The sequence below is a fragment of the Thermobia domestica genome, chromosome 7 (assembly GCF_964235325.1).
Source record: "Thermobia domestica chromosome 7, izTheDome1.hap1.1, whole genome shotgun sequence".
In the NCBI taxonomy this organism is placed as follows: domain Eukaryota; kingdom Metazoa; phylum Arthropoda; class Insecta; order Zygentoma; family Lepismatidae; genus Thermobia; species Thermobia domestica.
In genome coordinates this window covers 111,391,690-111,411,435 of record NC_137460.1, presented here as the reverse complement: position 1 = coordinate 111,411,435, position 19,746 = coordinate 111,391,690, and the positions used below count along the sequence as shown (strand labels likewise).

Sequence of the window (19,746 nt, the reverse complement as noted above, 5' to 3'; positions counted from 1 at the left end):
AAAGTGGAGAATTGTAAATTTGAAGGGAGAAAGGCACATTTAGAGATCAGAATGCTAAAGTAGGAGGAAGAATTGTAAAATTGGGGCGTTGCGCCCAATCCCTTGCGAAAATGGGTACCCCTGGTGTTCAAGGCACATCACCACTGAAAACATGGTATATGTATGTAATCGTGTGGTTAAAGAAAACCTATTTATCAGTTCTATTCCCCTTCAACTTGGGTCATTAGCATACAGAAATAGTAGACCTATATATAGTTTCCCACTCAGCCTCACAGCTTCACCCACATAAATGAAATATATTTGCGACACAAAAGAATCTGAACCCTATAATTCGCCGTCTTTACTTGCAAAGCAGACTTAATTCAAAATATTTAAGATTGATAACTATGCGTCTAGCGAGAGTAACTCTGCATGCGCGATCTCATTATTCGTATAGTTGCCCATCTCTAAGTGTACTACAGTAATATGCTTAGGCAAAATTTTAGGAATTGTGTTACCTCCTGCTTTTCTTTTTATTTATTTATTTATTTATTTATTTATTTATTTATTAGATTTCTAACATTGTTTCAACATTTTTGCGATGTATAAATCACTATTTTATAACCTAAATGACAAATTCAAACGTAGGAAATTGTTTAGATTCTACTTCTAAAACGTAATAAAATGTAGCGAGATCTTTAACAAAGAATCCTGCATTTCATAAAGAAAATCAAAATGTCACCATTATTCAGGTCAATATTCCCACCTTCTTAAGTTACAGTACAACCCATCCTAACCTGAAATTAGTTATTAAATATAATGAATACAGCTAATGATTAAATAACAAAATACGGTACAGATTACAATACTAGGGCATAAAACGACAAACAAGTCAAGTGAATAACTGTCTTTTACAGGTTACTCCACCTTTCAAATTTTTGCATGAATTGCAATTAAAGACACTACAACTCAATGAAGTCAGCAATAGTAACAAAATTTCGAAACGTCACAAACAACACGACCACCGGAAAAATTTACAAGCTCCACAATAACATTTGGCCTGTTTTGGTTTCTTCTTTCTCAGGATTCAACTTACTATCATTTATGTTCTTGCAAGTTCTGATCAGATTGTTCCTATACGTTTGCTTTCTTCTACAAAGGATACTAGGAATGTTTTGCCATACAGTTTTATTTATTTATTTATTTGTTTGTTTTTTAATAATTTCCGCCATATTCAATACACCTCTCCATCCTATGAAACTAATCGTTAAACCAGATTTGCCAAGTTTCACCAGGGACACTCATTGTCCCAAGCCCTCAGAAGATTTTCATCAGTGGAAAACCACATCCCTTTCAGCTTCATTTTCACATACGTTAACACTGCAAAGTCGCAGAGAGCAAAGTCAGGTTGCTCAAGAAGTTTCAGTACTGTAGTGGTCAAATATTTGGAGCAGGCTTTCGCGTGGTGAGCTGGAGCGTTTTCATTAGGGAGGAACCAGGTGTCCATTCTTGAATTTGGTTGTATGTTCTTCAGAGATTCGATGACTTTAGGCAGGCATTGTTCAGTGTACCACTTCGCTTTGACTGTCTTTTGTGTGTCCAGAACGATGCTCGATTTGAAAAATACAGCTATCATTTTCTTCTTTACTGATTGGGATTTTCTGATAGCTACAAGTGTATCCTCATCATCAAAGACCCAAACTTTGTTCTGAGTCTCGTTTGCCTGCCTGCCTGCCAAGTCTCGTTACCTGTCATGATGTTACCTGTTCTTTGTCCCTTATCAAACATTTGCAGCATCTCCCGGCACCATGTCACACGTCGTGTCATTTGCTCTTCAGTCAGACTATGCGGCACCCAGACATCGTGGATTCTCTTGTTTCTTTTTTAGGTGATTCCAAATCATCATTATCTTTGGTTCCTTCTCGTACTTCTCCCATAATTTCCATAGTCTCGTCCAAAGTTCTGTCTTCCTTTCCTCTCAGAACTTCCTTCTTTCTTCTTCTTTTTTTCCCAGCCCCCGCCAAGTGAACTTTGTGGTGGACAAACACCGTGCTCGTGGGTTTTCTCGGGGTTCTCCCGTTTCCTCCCACTTTATTCATTCCACCATTTCACTCATCTCTCATAATCACCGTCTCCTTTAGCCTAACCGGCATAACCGTGGGACGTAAAACTCAAAGATTTCATTTCATTTTTTCTTCTTTTTTTTTTCAAAATTGCTTCTTTTAGTCTTTTTATTTTTAAACTTCAGAGCCAGAGCCATCTTGTTCATAATTTTCCGTTTGTGGTGAGTCAGATCTTTCATTCTCAAGCACTTGTGGTATCTTATATTCCATCCAAAACAATCTTGTCTCGGGAAGCTTCCATAAATTCCTTTTCCTCTTCTTTCTATTCCTTTTTTTTCATAATCTCTTTTCTCGTTTCAAGTAATTTCTAGAACCTCGTTCTCGTCTTTTTCAAATACATATTTCCAATCTTCTGGAAGCCCTGTCTTCTGTTGGTTTTCACATCTCTCTCTTTTCTTTCGACATCACTTCTTGTTTGATTTCGTTTAGTCGGAATATTTTTCTGTCATCACATTATTCACAAATTCATCCACTCAAGAATCACCATCCTTGTGCTCAGATGAATCATCGAATCCATCTTGCACATCACCAGTGATGGAATAGGTCATATGTCACCGCATCACGACTTTTGTCCGACACATCCGAGTCTGAGTCGCGTTTCACAGAGCCGATGACCTGAATAGAACCCGGTGATTCAGAAGCAGTCGAAATATAATATCTGCAAAATTTTATAGTTGATAATTATGTTCACTGTTTGAGATCGAATATTCATTTGTTTCATACTCGGTGTGACATTTATTAATCAAGATACCATGTCTTGAATATGTCAATTATAATTTCACGTTTATTCGTATTCTCATACGCTGTTTTAGAACATAGCCTATGCAAAAAAGAATTAGCAAAATATTTTGTTTGGACTCAGTGCTATATTTATATTCTAAACGACACGTTTTACATGTAGATTAAATTTTGACGATCCCTCATACGAGAAACATGTAGCTTATATTTTCTGTGATTCTGTGATTTTAGTACTCTGATAAACTTTGTAGTTATCGTTCAGTGCAATGCTTGATACATATAGACGCAAATAACAAGCGATGAAACAGGAATCATCTGTTAAAATAGTATTAGTAACCTCACACATACTACCAATGTGTATAACAACGTTTCTTCTCAGGATCCTACCGGGTCATAAATCTGTCCGGGTCACTCCAGGTCACTCCGGGTCATGAATCTGTTCGAATCATCGGATCTGGCGAGCCATGGGTCCGATTGCCTCTGGGTCTTCCGGGTAACGGGTCACGAAGTCAATGACACATTCCATTACTGCACATCACAACTCATTTCCTTCTAATTAAGTCATCCTGATAATATTCATATTTTTTCTTCATATTAATTTTCTTTAGACCTACTTGTATTTCCGGTTGACGCAACATATATTTTTCCTTCATATTCATCAACTGCTTCAGATCTTGGAATTCGTTGTAGGTTCTCATCTGATTTGGTTCAAATCATATCTCAGTTTTTCAGATTCATCTAATCGTCCTTTCCAGTTTGTTTATAATCTTCAGGATCACATTTGAACACTTATTCAAAGTAGACAGTTGTTTCATTATAGCCTCTAAAATAATGTTTTCATTTCCTTCGTTATCCAGTTCTGCAGCTTCCTCTTCTTTCTCTAAATTAGCACCATCCTCTTTCAAATCATAATTCTCAATATCACAATTTTCTGGTACTAGTTCCGTCACTTTAGGTTGTTACTTTATTTTGTTTAGTTTCTTTTTTAACTACATTCCTCATCTTGCCACTTTAATTCAAATCTGCTCATCTCATAAAAATCATCGTCAATTTTTGCACAGTAAAAATGACTCCATCGTCCACAAGTATCCTACATAATAGGATTCTGGTATTTATTTCCTCTCTTTACTGGTAGAGGTTGTCCGTCACAAGAATAATCCTTACTGTCGTCTTCGATTGTTTTATTCTTACTAACTTTCATTTTTTATCTTTGTATTGTCTTCACGAATCCAAAATCCGTTGAATCCACTCGGTGTTCAGTCTTCTTTGGTTTTTCTCTTATTTCATCCACTTCTTTCGCATACAGTCACGATTTTACGATGGTCGCCAGATGTCAACAACTACGCTTCCACAATCGCCATCAATATTGTTGCTAACAACGATGTGAATATTAATCCACTGATAGTATAACAAGTCCAGCCTTGGTAAAGCTACTCTTGACACATTTTGCTTCATCGCGTTAGAGGGTATACTTTCATGTGATTTCCACGTAGAGGCTCAGTTCCTTCTACCTAAGGATGGCAGATTACAGAAACAGCGAGCCATTAGTAACTCGAAGAATAGAATGAACGAACAATCGTCAGGAAAAAGGATCTCTACGATGGACATACGCTCTCTATATAATTTATATTCTACACACAAATGACCACAATAAAACATATAACGTTTAAAGGTGTGTATCTATTTATTAGTTGTTACAAAGGTGGTAACTAATACTGGTGTATATTGCATTCAAGATAGAAGAGCAATCATAAAGCTTACCACCAAATAGCAATAACAAGTAATCAGATCGATAAAATGCATAATCAATTAAATAAATATTTCATTTCATATCTTCACAGATTAATAGCAATAGTTATCATTTATATTTGTAACTTTTCGACTAAATGGACGACATCATAAGCAACATGCTTATGAACGACTATCTGATATAGAATTAAGCATTATTCTTTTCAGATGTCTTAGTCACGGTGTAATACTTATAACTACAGAACTACTCCTGACTTTAGTACAAGTTAGGAGACGAAACTTAGATTTTGACAGATTTTGGATATTTTAACTACTTAGGATCCCATAGTCATTTTATTACACAGAATTCAACTTAACATATCGCTTAGTATTGTAGAAATGCTCTAAAATAAGAAATGAAATCTTTCAGTTTTTCGTCCCACGTTATTAGTATGGGCAAATTAGGCAAAAGTAACGAAGCTGGCGGAAAAAATTCAAAAGAGATAAAAATGGGTAGAAATGTGTGGAATAGTGGTCTAACCTACATACTAAAAGTCCTGAGAAATCCGAATGAAACTTCGGCTGTCATCTTGGAAAATGGTCGCCACCAGTACCGCGAAATGGCATTTTTCGAAACGAAGTTTTGTGTTTCCAGTATGGTAGATTACCCTCAGTTATTAGGCCTACAACATGTACACATTTACACTACAAAGTTGCAAATTTTATGATATTTAATTATTCATTGATTTTGAAAATGTTAAAACAAAAATTTGAAGATGGATAGTGAATAAGCATCCGTCTGTCAGCGTAAAAAGATCAATACACCTGTCTCAGTTATATATCCAAGTTACAACTTGCGTCTTTTTGCTATCGCTGTATCGATACAGTCAGTTGAAAATGATGAGATTCGTCCACATATCGGAAGTCTTCTGTATCCAGCAGCAGATAATCATTTACATAATCCTTGTCTTTATATGAACTGTTGATGCAGTCAGTTTCGCAGCAGTATCCCCATAGGGCAGAACACGAGATACCCACTTTTTGTAGCTGTAACCTTTCTCGCAACCAGATTTTCAGTTGACAAAAAATGAGCTTCAGCAGGTGATTAGGAGCTGGTGGCTTTTCGCTCATTACTGGCACTAGATTGTCTCCAAGTAGCTCCACCCCTATTCTGTTGCAGCAGCAGGACATTGCCCAGCCATTGTTGTACTTGGTGATACACTCGCAAGGAATGCTGGAGAGCAGCCGCACTTGGTAGTAAAGATTCGAGCTTTATTCTTCCATGGATAAAATCTTTGCAATAGCTTTCATGAAGTTGTGATGTCGCAGAGCATCCAGAGTGGAAACAAAATTCGGCGCATCAAAGTTAATTATATTATCACCTGTAATTCTGGTAGCGATCGACGCAAGTACGTTGTGTTTGGAAAAGGATTGTGGTATCGAAGCCAGTCGACCAACTTCTTAACATTGGCATTGTCACAAGCTTGCCTTGAATGCTTAACTTCTACATGTTGCTCACCCGATTTGTTTTCGACATCACAAAGGGTTTCGAGACTTGGTAATTCCAGTTATGGCTGGGATACTTGAAATCCATTTAGTCATAACACTGTCTGAAACTCTGCAACCGTGAGACAGACCTCCAATACTCTTACCTGACCGCACAAGACATGGTTCTATATTCAAGTCGGTCCACAAACCACTCCAGAAGTTACCAATTTTTCTGGTGGTAAAATATCCACTATCACAGTATATCCTATACTCATCTGTGGACATTTTGCTTTGGAGATCACACATTTCCTGGAGGTACAAGTGCATGACTTCGCATAATTTAAATGCCCTGCAGCGTGGAAGTAGGAACACATGCCATTAACACATTAAAGATGTAATGCCCAGTTTCCACTTCTATCAGCATGAACGAATGTTCGTAAGAGTTGAACATCACGAAAATATTGAATCTATAAGTAGACCGTTCGCTTGTCCTTCTGTACTAAATCTAGAAACTGGATGAATCTTTTGTACAGCGTCATCAGGCGAGGTTCGTTCTCAATATCCTTGCCTATTATACCGACTCTGAGTAGTTCGTCTTGAAGTTTGGTGATCACTGAGTCCACGTCCAGGTCCAACAGATTGAACTGGTTTTGCTCTTGAAAGATGTGAATAGATTACGCTAATTGTGTCAGCAAATGAACCCGCAATGCTCGTGCATATGTTTTGCCACTCATCATACTGTGAACAGAATCTAGTGCATATATAAGTTCCCTTTTGACAATCAGTGTGAAACTAATGTCATCTTTTTCGCACTTGCAAATGCAATGTGGCCGAGTCCGAAAAACTTCGCTTTCAAAGAAATCACCAAATTATTCAGGCACTCACTAAACGCACGGGCGTTGAAACAAACGTCTAGTGGTGGGATAGAAGGTAACTTTCACATAAACAAAATTGAGTAATGCAGCGACACACCCAAATAAACCATACAGGATAACCAGAGTGTCCGGGATGAGATCCTACGAATATTGATACCCGTTACAACTAGCGCCTATTTTCCAAGAAGGCGGAATAAGCTCCACTTGGATTTTCCAAGTCTTCTAGCATGTTGATTGAACCACTATTCCACATACTTGTACCAATTTTTTATCGATCTCTGACGATTTTCTGGCGTTTTGTATGCGGAATAACGAAAACAGTTCCGTTCTTTTACTGTTTCGGCGGCGGGCATTTTCCAAGATGACGGCTGAAGCTTCACTCGGATTTTCCAGGACTTTTAGTATGTTAATTGGACCACCATTCCACAAATATCTACCAATTTTTATCTCTACGAATTTTTTCATCATTTTGTCTAATTTTCCTACACTATATGCCGTGTAGACTAAAGAAGACGGTAAATGATGAGAAGGAATTAAATGGTGAAATGAAGACAGTGGGAGAAAACGGGAGAAACCCGAGGAAACTCACACATACGATGTTCGTCCTCTACAAAGCCCCGCTTGGCCCGAGGTGGGATCGAACGAGTGGCCCTCTAAAATAAGACTATACCGGTATACTATTTTACACTACTATATATCGTTATTTTATAATTTAAATGACAAATTCAAACGTAGAGAATTGTTTAGATTCTACTTCTAAAACGTGACAAAACGTAGTGGATAATATTTACTATTCTGGTCAATATTATCAACTTCCTAAGTTACGGTGGAGATATGGTAAGTCAGCCTAACCTAAATTCTAGAAATAGTAATTATTAAATACAATTAATAGCAGCTAATGACCAAATACCAAAATACGGTACAGACTTAAAATATCAAGGTATAAAATAGCAAGTGACTGTAACGGATGTATAACTGTTACACAACGGTCAGGCAGTGACCACAGCGCCAGGCTGTTGATGGTGATGTATTATGGCACACTCCGTACTACATGAGCAGCAGTATAACAGCAATGTGCAGTGAACTAAGCAGATGCTGACAGAGTAAAATGGACGACCTCTTGATTTCCAAACAGAACAAATTGTTACTTCTCTGTTATGTATATAACGAAAGCGCTATGCGTGTTGGGTGTGTCGCGGACGGTGTTCAAATGGATAACAGTCAACAAAACTTACGGCAAGAGGAACAGTGGTCTGAAGAAAAGGTTCAGTGACAGGTCCCGCTGAGCAATACAACAAATTATCACTCAGAGAATCGTCATGTGACTACGGTGCAAGTGATGGAGTAACTCAAGCAGTAACTCGTACAGCCTATGTCGATAATCACTGTCCCTCACGAGTTACGTGACATTACGAGGTCGGGTTGCATGGGCGTATTCGTTGATAAGGGGCCATTACGCTTTAACACGAAGCCAATGGTACCCCGAACATGCAACATGAATCGCTGATGACAGAATACGTATGATATGGTTAAATGAGTCCTTGTTCACCCTTTTCAAACCATGGGTCGTATTTATGTGCTGCGGAAGCTCTAAGAAGCATGTTAGCCTAACTGTGAAACATGTGGCGGCTCTATGATGATACGGGCCTCAATATCCTAGTTTTGAATGGGTCCTGTGCAGACGTTTACCGATCGCGTCGCTGTCCTAATGATGTCACCATATTTCAGGATGATAATGCGCTGATTTACTCAGTTGGAGCTGTTGCAGCGTGGTTTGAGGAACATCGTGGTGAAGTTGAAAACTTCCCCTAACCCGCGAAACCTCCCAACCTAAATATAATTGAACATTTATAGTTCGTTTTGGAAACACGAATGCAATGCAATTTCCACACCATCCTCTCTCATGGGACGGAACTGAGTGACACTCTGTATCCAGAATGGTGTACGAGTAATAATCCACTGGCAACCATTTACAACCTCTATGACTCCATTCCACGTGGTGCTAGAATTTTTTCGAGGGTGATAGATAGTCCAATACCATATTAATCTGTTAAGTTGCTCTTCTTTTATGTGTTTCCATTAAATTGATAAATATTTGTATATAAATCGATAGATTACATCGAGCTGAACAAAATGATTCTTGAGCGTAAATTATCATGCGTAGTTTTCGAGAAAATAACATTTTTATGGTGATAGAAAGTATGTCGTTCCTTTGGCAATCTGATGCAGATAATAAGTTTTTATTCTGTTGGAATATATTTTTGAATATTTGTTTGTATGTTGTTTCTAGACTATTAAACAGTAGATTTATTTATTGTTGTTTAATTTCTCCTAACAGTGATTCAAATGTTACGTTTGTAAAAAAAATATATATATATATATATATATATATATATATATATATATATATATATATATATATATATATATATATATATATATTTATTGGTCAACAACTTTGGAACGAAAGATCTATTTGACTACATTTTTCTTTGACTAAAGTAAACATAACTCCCTAGTTCAGTGAGCGAAAATGGGTTCACTTATTGTAAATCTATTGACAGAAGAAACTGAAGAACACATACCTTTTTAACTGTATAAAAACATAAGATTACATAAGCAAAAATTCAATCGTATATCCACTTACTGTACTAAACTGCATTTCTAAAGATTATTTATACCTTTTATCTCCACGTTGAAAACAAATTTCGTCGTTGAACCCAAAATCCATTCTTATTTTCCGAAAGTTGGAATTTACGAAAATCAGCTAATGATCCGGGTCTCTATTTTAGTATGTCTCTGAAATAAATAAATAAATAAAATTTAGTAAAAGTTCATTTTCAAAGATACAATGCGCGTAAATAAGCATATACAGTCAGAGAAGTATATTCCGCAAACGTGAGCCAGATGTTTTTAGATTAGCTTAGGGTAGGGTAGGGAAAGTAGGTTAGCTCCGTTAAAGCAGTTGTGGCTCACGTCTGCGGAACACAACCCCAGTCAGGATACGATATGTTCTCTGTCTCATCTAAGAGTTCGGTCCAAAGCTGTGCAGAACTCGTTTTCTTGAAAATCTGCTGAGCAAACAACTTCTTATGGAGAAAAACTGTTGCCAACTACAACACGTTAACTAAGGTAAAAGCACAACTACGTCGTAAATCTATATCTATTCATCATATTTTCCCCACACAAATTAGTGTTTCTACTCTATTGTTTGATATTTGAACACAACAGAAGTTCATCAAACAGGAATACTAATCACCAGCAGATGTGGAAACAAACGATTGCCAGATAAATAAAAAGGCGCTGCTGAAAAATGTTAGGCTTGATGTATCTCTCAAGTATAACTACAGAAACAGTACAGGAAAATCCAAGATCATGTATGAGAAAGAAAATTGATTTTTCGTTGGACAAGTAACAGCTTTCCCCAATAGTGGTTTAACTATGCACTGTACGTACCTGTAACATGCACTGCTTTGCAAGAGACTTGCTGTGTTGGCACCTGAGATTGCAATACTGCTGAAAGAGGTATGTTGGTTAGACTATTCGCATTTCTTTGTCAAGCTTCACAATAATTCTCAGTAACTGTATCGCTTACGTAATTGGGCAGCGACAGGGCTTCTAAGCCACAGGGACTGACTGGGTTCTAGTCAGAGATGGAGTGGGTCAGTGGGTCGTTGATCGACAGGACGTGATCCACTGCTCCACTGCTATCCACCACCCACCAAACCACTCTGTTCAGTGCACTGTAGACAGTATCTTCTGAACATTGATGAATTTGTCTACGATTTGCTTTTAAGCCTCCATTTTCCTTCATTTTCCATTTGTTTGTATTTACTTATCTGAGATGAGTATATATAAGTGAAAAAATAACTTCAGGTACTTTTGCATATTGATATTTGTAATCGTAATAATAGCATTGGAACTTACTATTTGGTTTTCAAGACAGTGGAATTTTACTTATTTTTTTTACATTGGTCTACTTCACCTTGATTTGGTTGGTCTACTTACCAAAATTCATCCTATTTTCCACTGAAAACTATCTGTAATTCAACAAGGAAAGACGTATATATGATAATTAAATTGAAACTATTAGTAGACCCAATAATATGGCCCATGACAAACACCTAACCATTTTATATTGTAAGGTCAAAGGTCAGATTTACCGTTATTGTAACATAATGTTGCCAGAGCGATTGACCGTAAAAATCCGAACTCCGATTAGTGATAATTTCACAGCATTGTTTTATTACAAGTGTAAGCTGTTTAGTCAGTGGAGAGGAGTTCACGGATCATGAGTCCGAATTGATGACGATTGGTTTTGGTGGGTCAGAGTGGGCTCACAGTGGATGGCGGGTCATGGGTCAAGTTTTCATTTACCCACGCCATCTCTGGTTTTGATCATTCCCGCGGTTCAATAAAACACTACGAAACTTAGAAATTAGGGTGCTCTAATAAAGAGATCGCCTAAGGATTAGGATTAGGGACCCACGAATACAAAACGCAAATATTCACTTACATATATATATGTAAAAATAACATTCATCTTATACAACATATTCTGATTTCCTACAGTGTTATGGATCCTGATCCTTAACCGAGAAAGGTCTTAAGCGCGTTTGAGTTTACTAGTATTAGCGCTTCACGAAAAAAAAAAAAAAAAAAGCGTTCAAAGATTAAACATATATTACTAAATAAATCTCATTATGCTGAACAAAATGATACGAGTGGGTGCAAATCCTCATGCGTGGTTTTGGAGGAAAACTATTGTTGTAAACGTAAAAAATGATGTTCCACGATAACCACTTAAATCTAGTATATGGCCTATAGAACTAGGAAGTTCAATGCCGGATTCACAAAAGCTCTTCATTGACTCCCCTCTTAGCCAAGTGGACCCAGTTACTGCTTTATATTCCTATTTCTGCTAGATTCATCTTAATATTGTCCTCCTATCTGCGCCTAGGTCTTCCTAATATTCTTTTTTCCGATTGAGTTTCCAGTTAAGATTTTGAAACCGTTCCTACTTTATTTCATTGTAGCTATATGACACCAATGTTATTAAGTCTTCTAGAATTAATAACCCTAACAATGTTAGGTAATCTGTTTAAATTATGCAGTTCCTCGTTAAGAAGTTTCTCATTCGCATTTCTCTTGGGCCCTAATATTCGTCTCAGGATTTTGTTTTGCAAATACTTTTCAAAACCTCAAAGGAATCGACCCTGTTTTGCAACCATACAACAGAACAGGTATCATTATCCTTTGATATATTTTAAACTTCATATTCTTTGATAGAATACGCGAAAACAAAAGAGTTTCTCTGAATGTTTCAAAAAAAGTTTTTTAAAAAATAATACTGAAGTCAGGGGCGGATCCAGGACGGACTTCTGGGGGGGGGGAGTTTGTAATACTGCTACTTAGAGCAACTCTTAAGAGCTCCAAACTCTTGGGATGGGTTTTTATATATAAAATAAGAAAGTTTCTTCCTCTGGGAGGGGCGATTGCCCCTTGGATCCGCCGTGACTGAAGTATACCCTGGATGGAGAGCTGGATTATGCCCTGTTGTTGACTTTGCTTTTAATGAATTCATTTTGAACTAATAGGGCCTTATGCAGAGTCGTTCTGACGCGTGATTAGTACAATACTAAAGAGTTCGACTAACATATGTTTCCTGCAGTACTCAGGTCTGTAGTATTGCGCTAATCATACGTCAAAACGACTCTGCATAAGGCGGATAATGTTTATATATGTGTTTAATTCGCTTTGTGTTATCTGTATAAACCGGCAATATTCTGGCTAGGTTACTAAAGAGTAGGCCTACGTGTAGAACCAAATTTTGTTTGATCCCTTTGATCTTTATGAGTAACACTAGCTAGAAAATATTATTGCAAAACGTATCTTACTTCAAAAGTATTACTGATAGTATTGAATGATCGTTTCTTTAGTATAATAACTAAAATTGTGGTGGACAACTTTGTGTTTGTCCTTTTTTTCTTCGGGGGGCGGGGGGAGTTCTGTCAATTGTCCCATATTTACACTCCACCAATCTTCATACCCGTTCATGTTCATTAGTCATTTACTTCTTTTAGCGTATGTAAGATATTCGTGGGACAAAAAAAAAAAAAAAAGAAAAAAATGCACCTACTTCACTTTATAATAACAAAAATAACAAAGTTATTAAGTGATATCAGCAATAGTTCAAAATATAATAAGTGTTTTATCAATTTCTATGAAATCGTAAAAATAAATTGAAGTATTTCTGGTCATGAAAGGGAAAGCTTAACTTGTTACCTACTGTAGCTATTCTTTCAATGTTCGTTGGTGTTAATTGCATAAGTCTTCACAACTCAAGAAAAAATATTTTACATAAATATTTCATTATAGGCTTTATTAAATTTTGAAATTACAATATTAATACATAATATTACATAATCCGTTGTTCATTCACGTAAGAAATTAGATTTTTAATAGCCTAACGTGTACGTAAATACTTTGTATATCATTTCGTTACGTAAGTTTAGTTCGGTAGTGTAACTATAATTATTTTGCTGCATTGTGTGTCTGTACTGTATTGTTTTTTTTTTTTCAAACAAACATTACAAGCAATAACTTCGATCAAATAAATTACGTTTTTTTTCTAAAAGATGTCCTTTTTAAGGTGGTATTATTGATTTTATATCTTTCTACATCAATAAAACATCTTATACTATTTAAGCGTGCTTTTTTGTTTTTATATTTATAATTTTGTAGCAAATACCTACGTAGAAAACTCAAAATGTTCTTATTTGAAATCTGGTAATATTGAAACATACAGTTTGCTTACATCGATCACTGTAACTCGATTCGATGTTCATGTTCGATGTGTAGAAGATTGCAACATTGCGAACTAGGAATAATTTTTTTAAAAAAATACTGTATATATAAATTATCTTACGAGCTGCTTTAGTTTATTAGGTTGTCTGTGAAAGTAATAATTTAAAATAGTCTATTTCGTAATTATTATAATCCAAGCAGTATTAAATAAAATAATAAAAACAAGGCTTAATAATTATTAAATCAAATTTCTCAGAACACGAGATTTGAAATTTCAAGCTTAACTTCGAAACATTTCTGAAAAGTTTTAATATTTTAATACTTTAATTTTTAGTTCTTGTTATTTTATTCTTGGAAATAGTGAAAAATTCAGTAAAACACAACGAAAAACCTACCAATATTAAGGAATATTACTAGTAGGTCTTTTTTTATTTCCAAACTATTTTATTTCTTTTTTATATTTACAACAATAATTTTTAATAAAAAAAAAGATTTATCTATAATGTTTTCATTCTCATGAAATGTAACAAACTCCACATCAGAGTCATGGTTATTCTAAGAAGTTACCATTTATACGTTTTGCTATTAATATCGACTTCATTATTTTCATTAATACTAATCAGAATTAGGACAAATACTATTTTGATTTTGATTTCTCGTTTACTAAGAGACTGGATTAAAATTTTATAAGTTGGTACTCTTTCTTACAAGGGGTCAAAAATCGGGGTAGTAGATATTATAACGTGCCATGTAATAATAATAAAAATAATAATAGTAATACTAGACAATTTGAATATCTTAAAGAATGTAACTTACCAGGTATAAATCAATCAACTATTCCAAAATCCATTCTGTTGCAGGCGGTAAATTTAAAACTTTGGGGGAAAAAAATCACACATTGGTATCGAATGGCGATAGTTCCTATAATCGATAGTTCTTGAGAATCGCAAAGATTTTACTTTGTAAGGTAACACTGTCGTGTTGGTGGAATTACTTGAAACGTGTCTGTGAACTCGGTACGTGGTTGTGGTTTTCGTGTCGCCCATCCATCCAATAAACTGTGAAAAATGAGAGGTGGTATGTTCTTTAATGTCATATAACAAAAGGTGAAATAAGGTGATTTCATCCCTTGTGCAAATGAGTTAACAGGTGAGCTCTTGTGTGTGGCTTGTAGTATGGATACAATTTTTCTCCCCCCTCCCCCTTCCTTTGTGCATTGTCTGTTGCCCCTATTGCTTCGCGGTATGGATGGTTGCGAGAGGACGGGGAGAAGGGGAAAAGACTGGAATGGTTTGGATTTCCCAGTTGAAGCCAGCGGCCCCGCCTCATGTAAGTGCCCATTCTCGGTGAGCAGAAGCAGTTAGGGAATTCCGGTGTGCGGTGGGTTTTGGTGTAAACTGGCAAAGAACCTTATCGCCGTTCCACAAGATACAGAAATGCCATCCACAACATTAGTACACAACACACAACTGTCAGGTAAGGAATAACATGTGTCTTCATTTTGTTGTTTGTGTTGTCTTTACCTAATTATTATTCTGTCTGAAGACAATAAGTAGGTATACAATCGGTCAGTGTATGCTTTCTCGTATCGAAACTATTATTTTTAAATGAAAATAACTACAATGAAAATTGTCAACAGACATTGAGATTTGAACTTGGAACCGGTGGTGTACAATCACGTGATGTATATATTAAAAACAACACAACGTGTGGGCAGTGTTTGTTCAAGTTTAAGCGAAAAGGGGCTGTGATTCGTGACACTGTTATTTTCAGCTATGTTGGTGATTAATGTTATTGCAAATGTGTTAATACACCCCACTAATATAAAAGCTGTGTTGCATTCATATTCTGTTGTCAAGTGACTCGAGTTATTTGGTTCAGTGATCGCGTTAGCAACAACTTACTGTGGAGACATTTTCTGTATAGTTGTATTGCAAAGTGTAGCATCTATTTAGGCTTCAGTTGCTGCAAGATGGAGTTTCTTAATTTTAATTATTGTTGTAAAACTGTGTTTATTTACTACTGTATACTCTATAAAACTGATCCCGAAGTAATTTATATGTGAGAGAACAACATGATAATAGGTAGGTGGTGTTTTTTTTCAAACACTACATTGAATTTATTAACGCTTAAAAATTAATATTATGGATTTGTAATATAGGATATAAAGTCTTCGGAATCGAAGCCAACTGGCAGATGTGGGAAGGGGAGAAAGTAAGAACAAGGGGTTTTCCTATTAGGATTCGTCATACGAGAAGCGTTTGTGAGTCAGTCGCGGTGAGTGGGGGTGTATACTCTAAATATGCGTGTGTGGTTGTGTGTGTGTGCATGATGCGTGTTTTTATTTCGCGTAGGGAGACAATATTGTGAATAGGTGGAGCGAAAGCAAATCATATGTGCCATGTCGAAGCTAAAATATTAAAAGAAGCCCTTCCCCTAATTTATGTTTGCTGCTTCAGGGGCTGAGCATGAAATGTTTACAATGTTTAAATGTTGCTATTTTGTTTTCATAAATAATAAAAGTGTGAATTACTTGTATTGATTGCCTTGAACATAATAAAAATATAAAATTGATGTTTATTATGTGATTACGTGGCATGGACTCTTCGTGGCAAAGCAAACTGATTTTTTAAAAAATACTACGCTCTACTCGCGTATTTAATCCTTTATCCTAGTAAACCACTTCAGAAGCCAGAAGTTCAAACAATACATTTCTCTTAAGTATCATTTAAAAGCAAAATGATAGAAAATTTTAAATTTATATATTCTTTGTTATAGTAATTAGACAAACTACCATAGAAATTCAAAACATCTTATACGCTGAGTCTTATATGACTTACAAACCTTATGATTTAGAAAGATCATTTAAATGTAAACAGCATGTCAACGTCGAGGCGATATGAGATGGACTGGCTTATTTATACCATTTTCTGATCGAAAAATACTGTTTCCACGAATTTTTCTCTTCCCTATTATTTTGATTTCGGACACCGCTTATAAAGGATTGAATAGCCAGAAAGAGCAATATATATTTTGAGAGAACGGGAAGATATTGACTGTTAGAAATAGCCTCCATGTAGCGAATATGTGACACTTTATTTTAATACCTTAAAATATATATTTTAAGATAATGTGTTTTCGGTTAATGGCTGAAAGACTTAGAATATGGCATCAATTAGTTGTGTAGTTGTCAGTTGCTGAGGTAAATGTCCCACTCTCTTCATAATAGTAAAATATTTGAGTGGAATATCTTGGAAGGCACCATCATCGTACGGTGTAGGATTCCGAAAAAAAATGTCAATAGCGTGGAAATATAAGATGGATCTATTTCAAAGGTAACTTTTTATTATTATTATTGATAACATTCATTTAGGAATATAAACCCGAATTCATTTCCTTTCCCAAATTTTTTAAACTCACAGAATAAAACTGCTTTCTCTGCGTAATTATGCATACTAGTGACGAAACTTACGACGAAGTGAGCAACTATGGAGACCAACTCAAAAATATTGACAAGTTAATTGAGCATTGTTTTATACTTATTAGATTTTAGAATTATCTTCTAATTTCTGTAATGTTTAGAGAAAGTTATGAACACCTTTAATAATTGACGAATTAGTATTGCTAGGTGTTTGATTCCAATCCGATCGTTGACTTTTCAGTGTTAAGGGCATTGCACTAGGAACACTACGTCATATTTCTAATGTATAATGAGTGACAATCGTAGAAAGAGGATCATATTTGTATATTCTTAACATTGTCCTTTTGAAAATGCAATGCTTTGGCGCAAAGGTCGTAAATTAAGGTCAGTTTGTTTACAGAGAAGAGAATCCTAGAAACTTCTCGTGCGAACCGCCCCTGTTTACGGACATTCTTCCAACATGAAACATGGCTTGCGAGATGAATGTCTTGCGTAATTTCAGGGTCACGGTTTACTACATCTGTGTAGGTTTCCGTACGAGCTAACGCAACCATGATTCTTAGCCACAGCATTAGGAAATTCCCAGTCAGAGCAAGGTTGACTGGCTCGTTTTATTATGTGTTTGTGCATATGGAACATCCAACGTGGAATTGTGTATGATTTCAAAGGCAGCAGGGAATCCATGTTGACTGTTGGTCAGACGAGGGGAATCCCGACGATAATAACCTAGCGGCTTGAAGAAATAATGTTTTTCGAAAGTTGCATACCTAATATCCCGCTCTCCTCGTGTCAACAAAAATATTGATTACTCTTGTCAGGGAGGGAGATAATGAACTAGTTCTATTTTTTTCTGCTGTTCTTTATCTTCCCAAAAAGTCCACTGCACGCACTAGTCCACTTTGAAATCTAATCGCTCTGTTATTGACTCCAGTTACAAGCGAGATAGTTTATTCTAGCCCACATGCCCGCATTGTCTGTGATCAGTGGTTTATTTTAACATTTCAGTTTGACGACGTGTTTCGTGTGTGTGTATGTGTTTGACATACTGGTAAGTTATATTTGGTCCTAGATTTTTTTTTAAAAAATGCCAATTCTGATGTTTTCGTTAATATGCGTATGTATATTATTGAGTCTTTAGCATACCATTGTAATGTAAAATGTCCAATTTTACTCTTATAAATTCGGGAAAAAAAACACTGAAATTTACCCTACAGAATCCAAATTGCTTTCAATATGAATACATGAAACATAAACTGTTTCGAATTGCAGATGCGAAGCATTGCTAAGCTAAATTTTGATGTATAAAACGTGGTCGCTGATCTTGCTCTTTTAGTTCTTCACATTGTACTGTAGGGTTGGATTAACCCATCTGGAAATCCGGGGCTAGAAAAAATGGATGTGGCCCCTGCAGACTTCACCTAATACATTTCTGTGAAAATACAGTAGGAAAGTTAAGGAAATATGTTTCATATTTTTGGTCATATTTTATTTTATGATGATTGTATGTTCATGGTTCTTTTAGATAGCCAGTTGAGATTTTGATCAGAGTGGAGACCTCTATCCACCTGAAGGCCCGGGGCTATAGCCCCCCTTAATCCGGCCCTGCTCTAGTGGCATGATCAATCTGAATAAAACTAAGAAATAGGACTGTAAAATGTGTTCTAACGTAAATACTTAAATGTGTCAATCAATTAAATGAAGCACTTCCACTGGATAAAATAGAAAAAAATGAAATCTTTGAGTTTTACGTTCCACGGTTAGGCTAAAGGAGACGGTGATGATGAGAGATGAGTGAAATGGTGGAATGAAGAAAGTGGGAGGAAACGGGAGAACCCCGAGAAAACCCACGAGCACGGTGTTTGTCCACCACAAGGTTCACTTGGCGGGGGCTGGGATCGAACCCGGGACCCCAAGCACCAGAGATGAACGCTCTACCACTGAGCCACCGCCCCCCCCCTGGATAAAATAGAACAGGAATCTTTTTCAAAAATTACTAGTTTTTAGTACTACTGTAGAACTGATACATATAGGTTACTGTATATAATATGACATTGAGTGCTTGAACCTCCTAGCTCCTAGCTTATTCTGCGTGCATCGCTGGTGGGAAGAATCGTGATTTTGCTTGAAAAACACAAAGTAAAACAGAAGTTGTGTATTTTTTAGAGGTTTCATTTTAGAATTCCGTGTTGATCATTCTGTATATCAATAATTTAGCGTATTATTATTATTACATAATAAATAATTAACATAATAAGTTCTTGCGTGACGATAGGCATGCTTGCTGGTTACTCCTGGTATATAGACTAACAAAACTACAACAAAGAGCGACATGTGACACATTTGTTGTGACAGTTATTTCAGAAGGCTTACATTTCCCATCACACATTACTTCCCCTAAATTCTCCTCAAATATTCCTCAAAGAAATTAGTATCACTTTTAAACTTACTTAATAGTTCTAAGCTTCAATACCGTATTCTTTGTAGTTCTGGTGAAAATGTATTTTCTTATATGCATTTTTAGTTACCGATACTTACTAATGTTCTACGATTTTTTTACTCGGCTTGCTAAATTACAATAACGCATTTT

The 19,746-nt window shown here is 36.0% G+C and overlaps 1 protein-coding gene and 1 long non-coding RNA gene across 10 annotated transcripts in view; one reads left to right on the top strand and one right to left on the bottom strand.

Moving 5' to 3' along the window:
- The window catches only part of LOC145690344 (uncharacterized), a 102,721-nt gene extending 88,031 nt beyond the window's left edge, over window positions 1-14,690 (bottom strand). For all 3 annotated transcript variants that reach the window (XR_014132195.1, XR_014132196.1, XR_014132197.1), the window contains exons 1-2: window positions 14,555-14,690; window positions 9,613-9,730 (exon numbers count right to left, since the gene is read on the bottom strand). This is a non-coding gene — a long non-coding RNA (uncharacterized LOC145690344). The remainder of the gene's footprint in view (window positions 1-9,612; window positions 9,731-14,554) is intronic.
- Window positions 1-19,746, top strand: part of cact (NF-kappa-B inhibitor cactus) — a 201,877-nt gene that overhangs the window by 117,819 nt on the left and 64,312 nt on the right. The window contains exon 1 of one of the 7 annotated variants that reach the window (XM_081765149.1): window positions 14,746-14,887. The exons of 2 other annotated variants lie outside the window; for them this stretch is intronic. Coding sequence is in view for 3 of the 5 variants with exons in the window: in XM_081765145.1 (XP_081621271.1) it covers window positions 15,175-15,214 (40 nt within the window). In the remaining 2 variants the exon portion in view is untranslated. 4 more of the 7 variants (XM_081765148.1, XM_081765145.1, XM_081765147.1 and 1 more) reach the window with 4 other exon arrangements.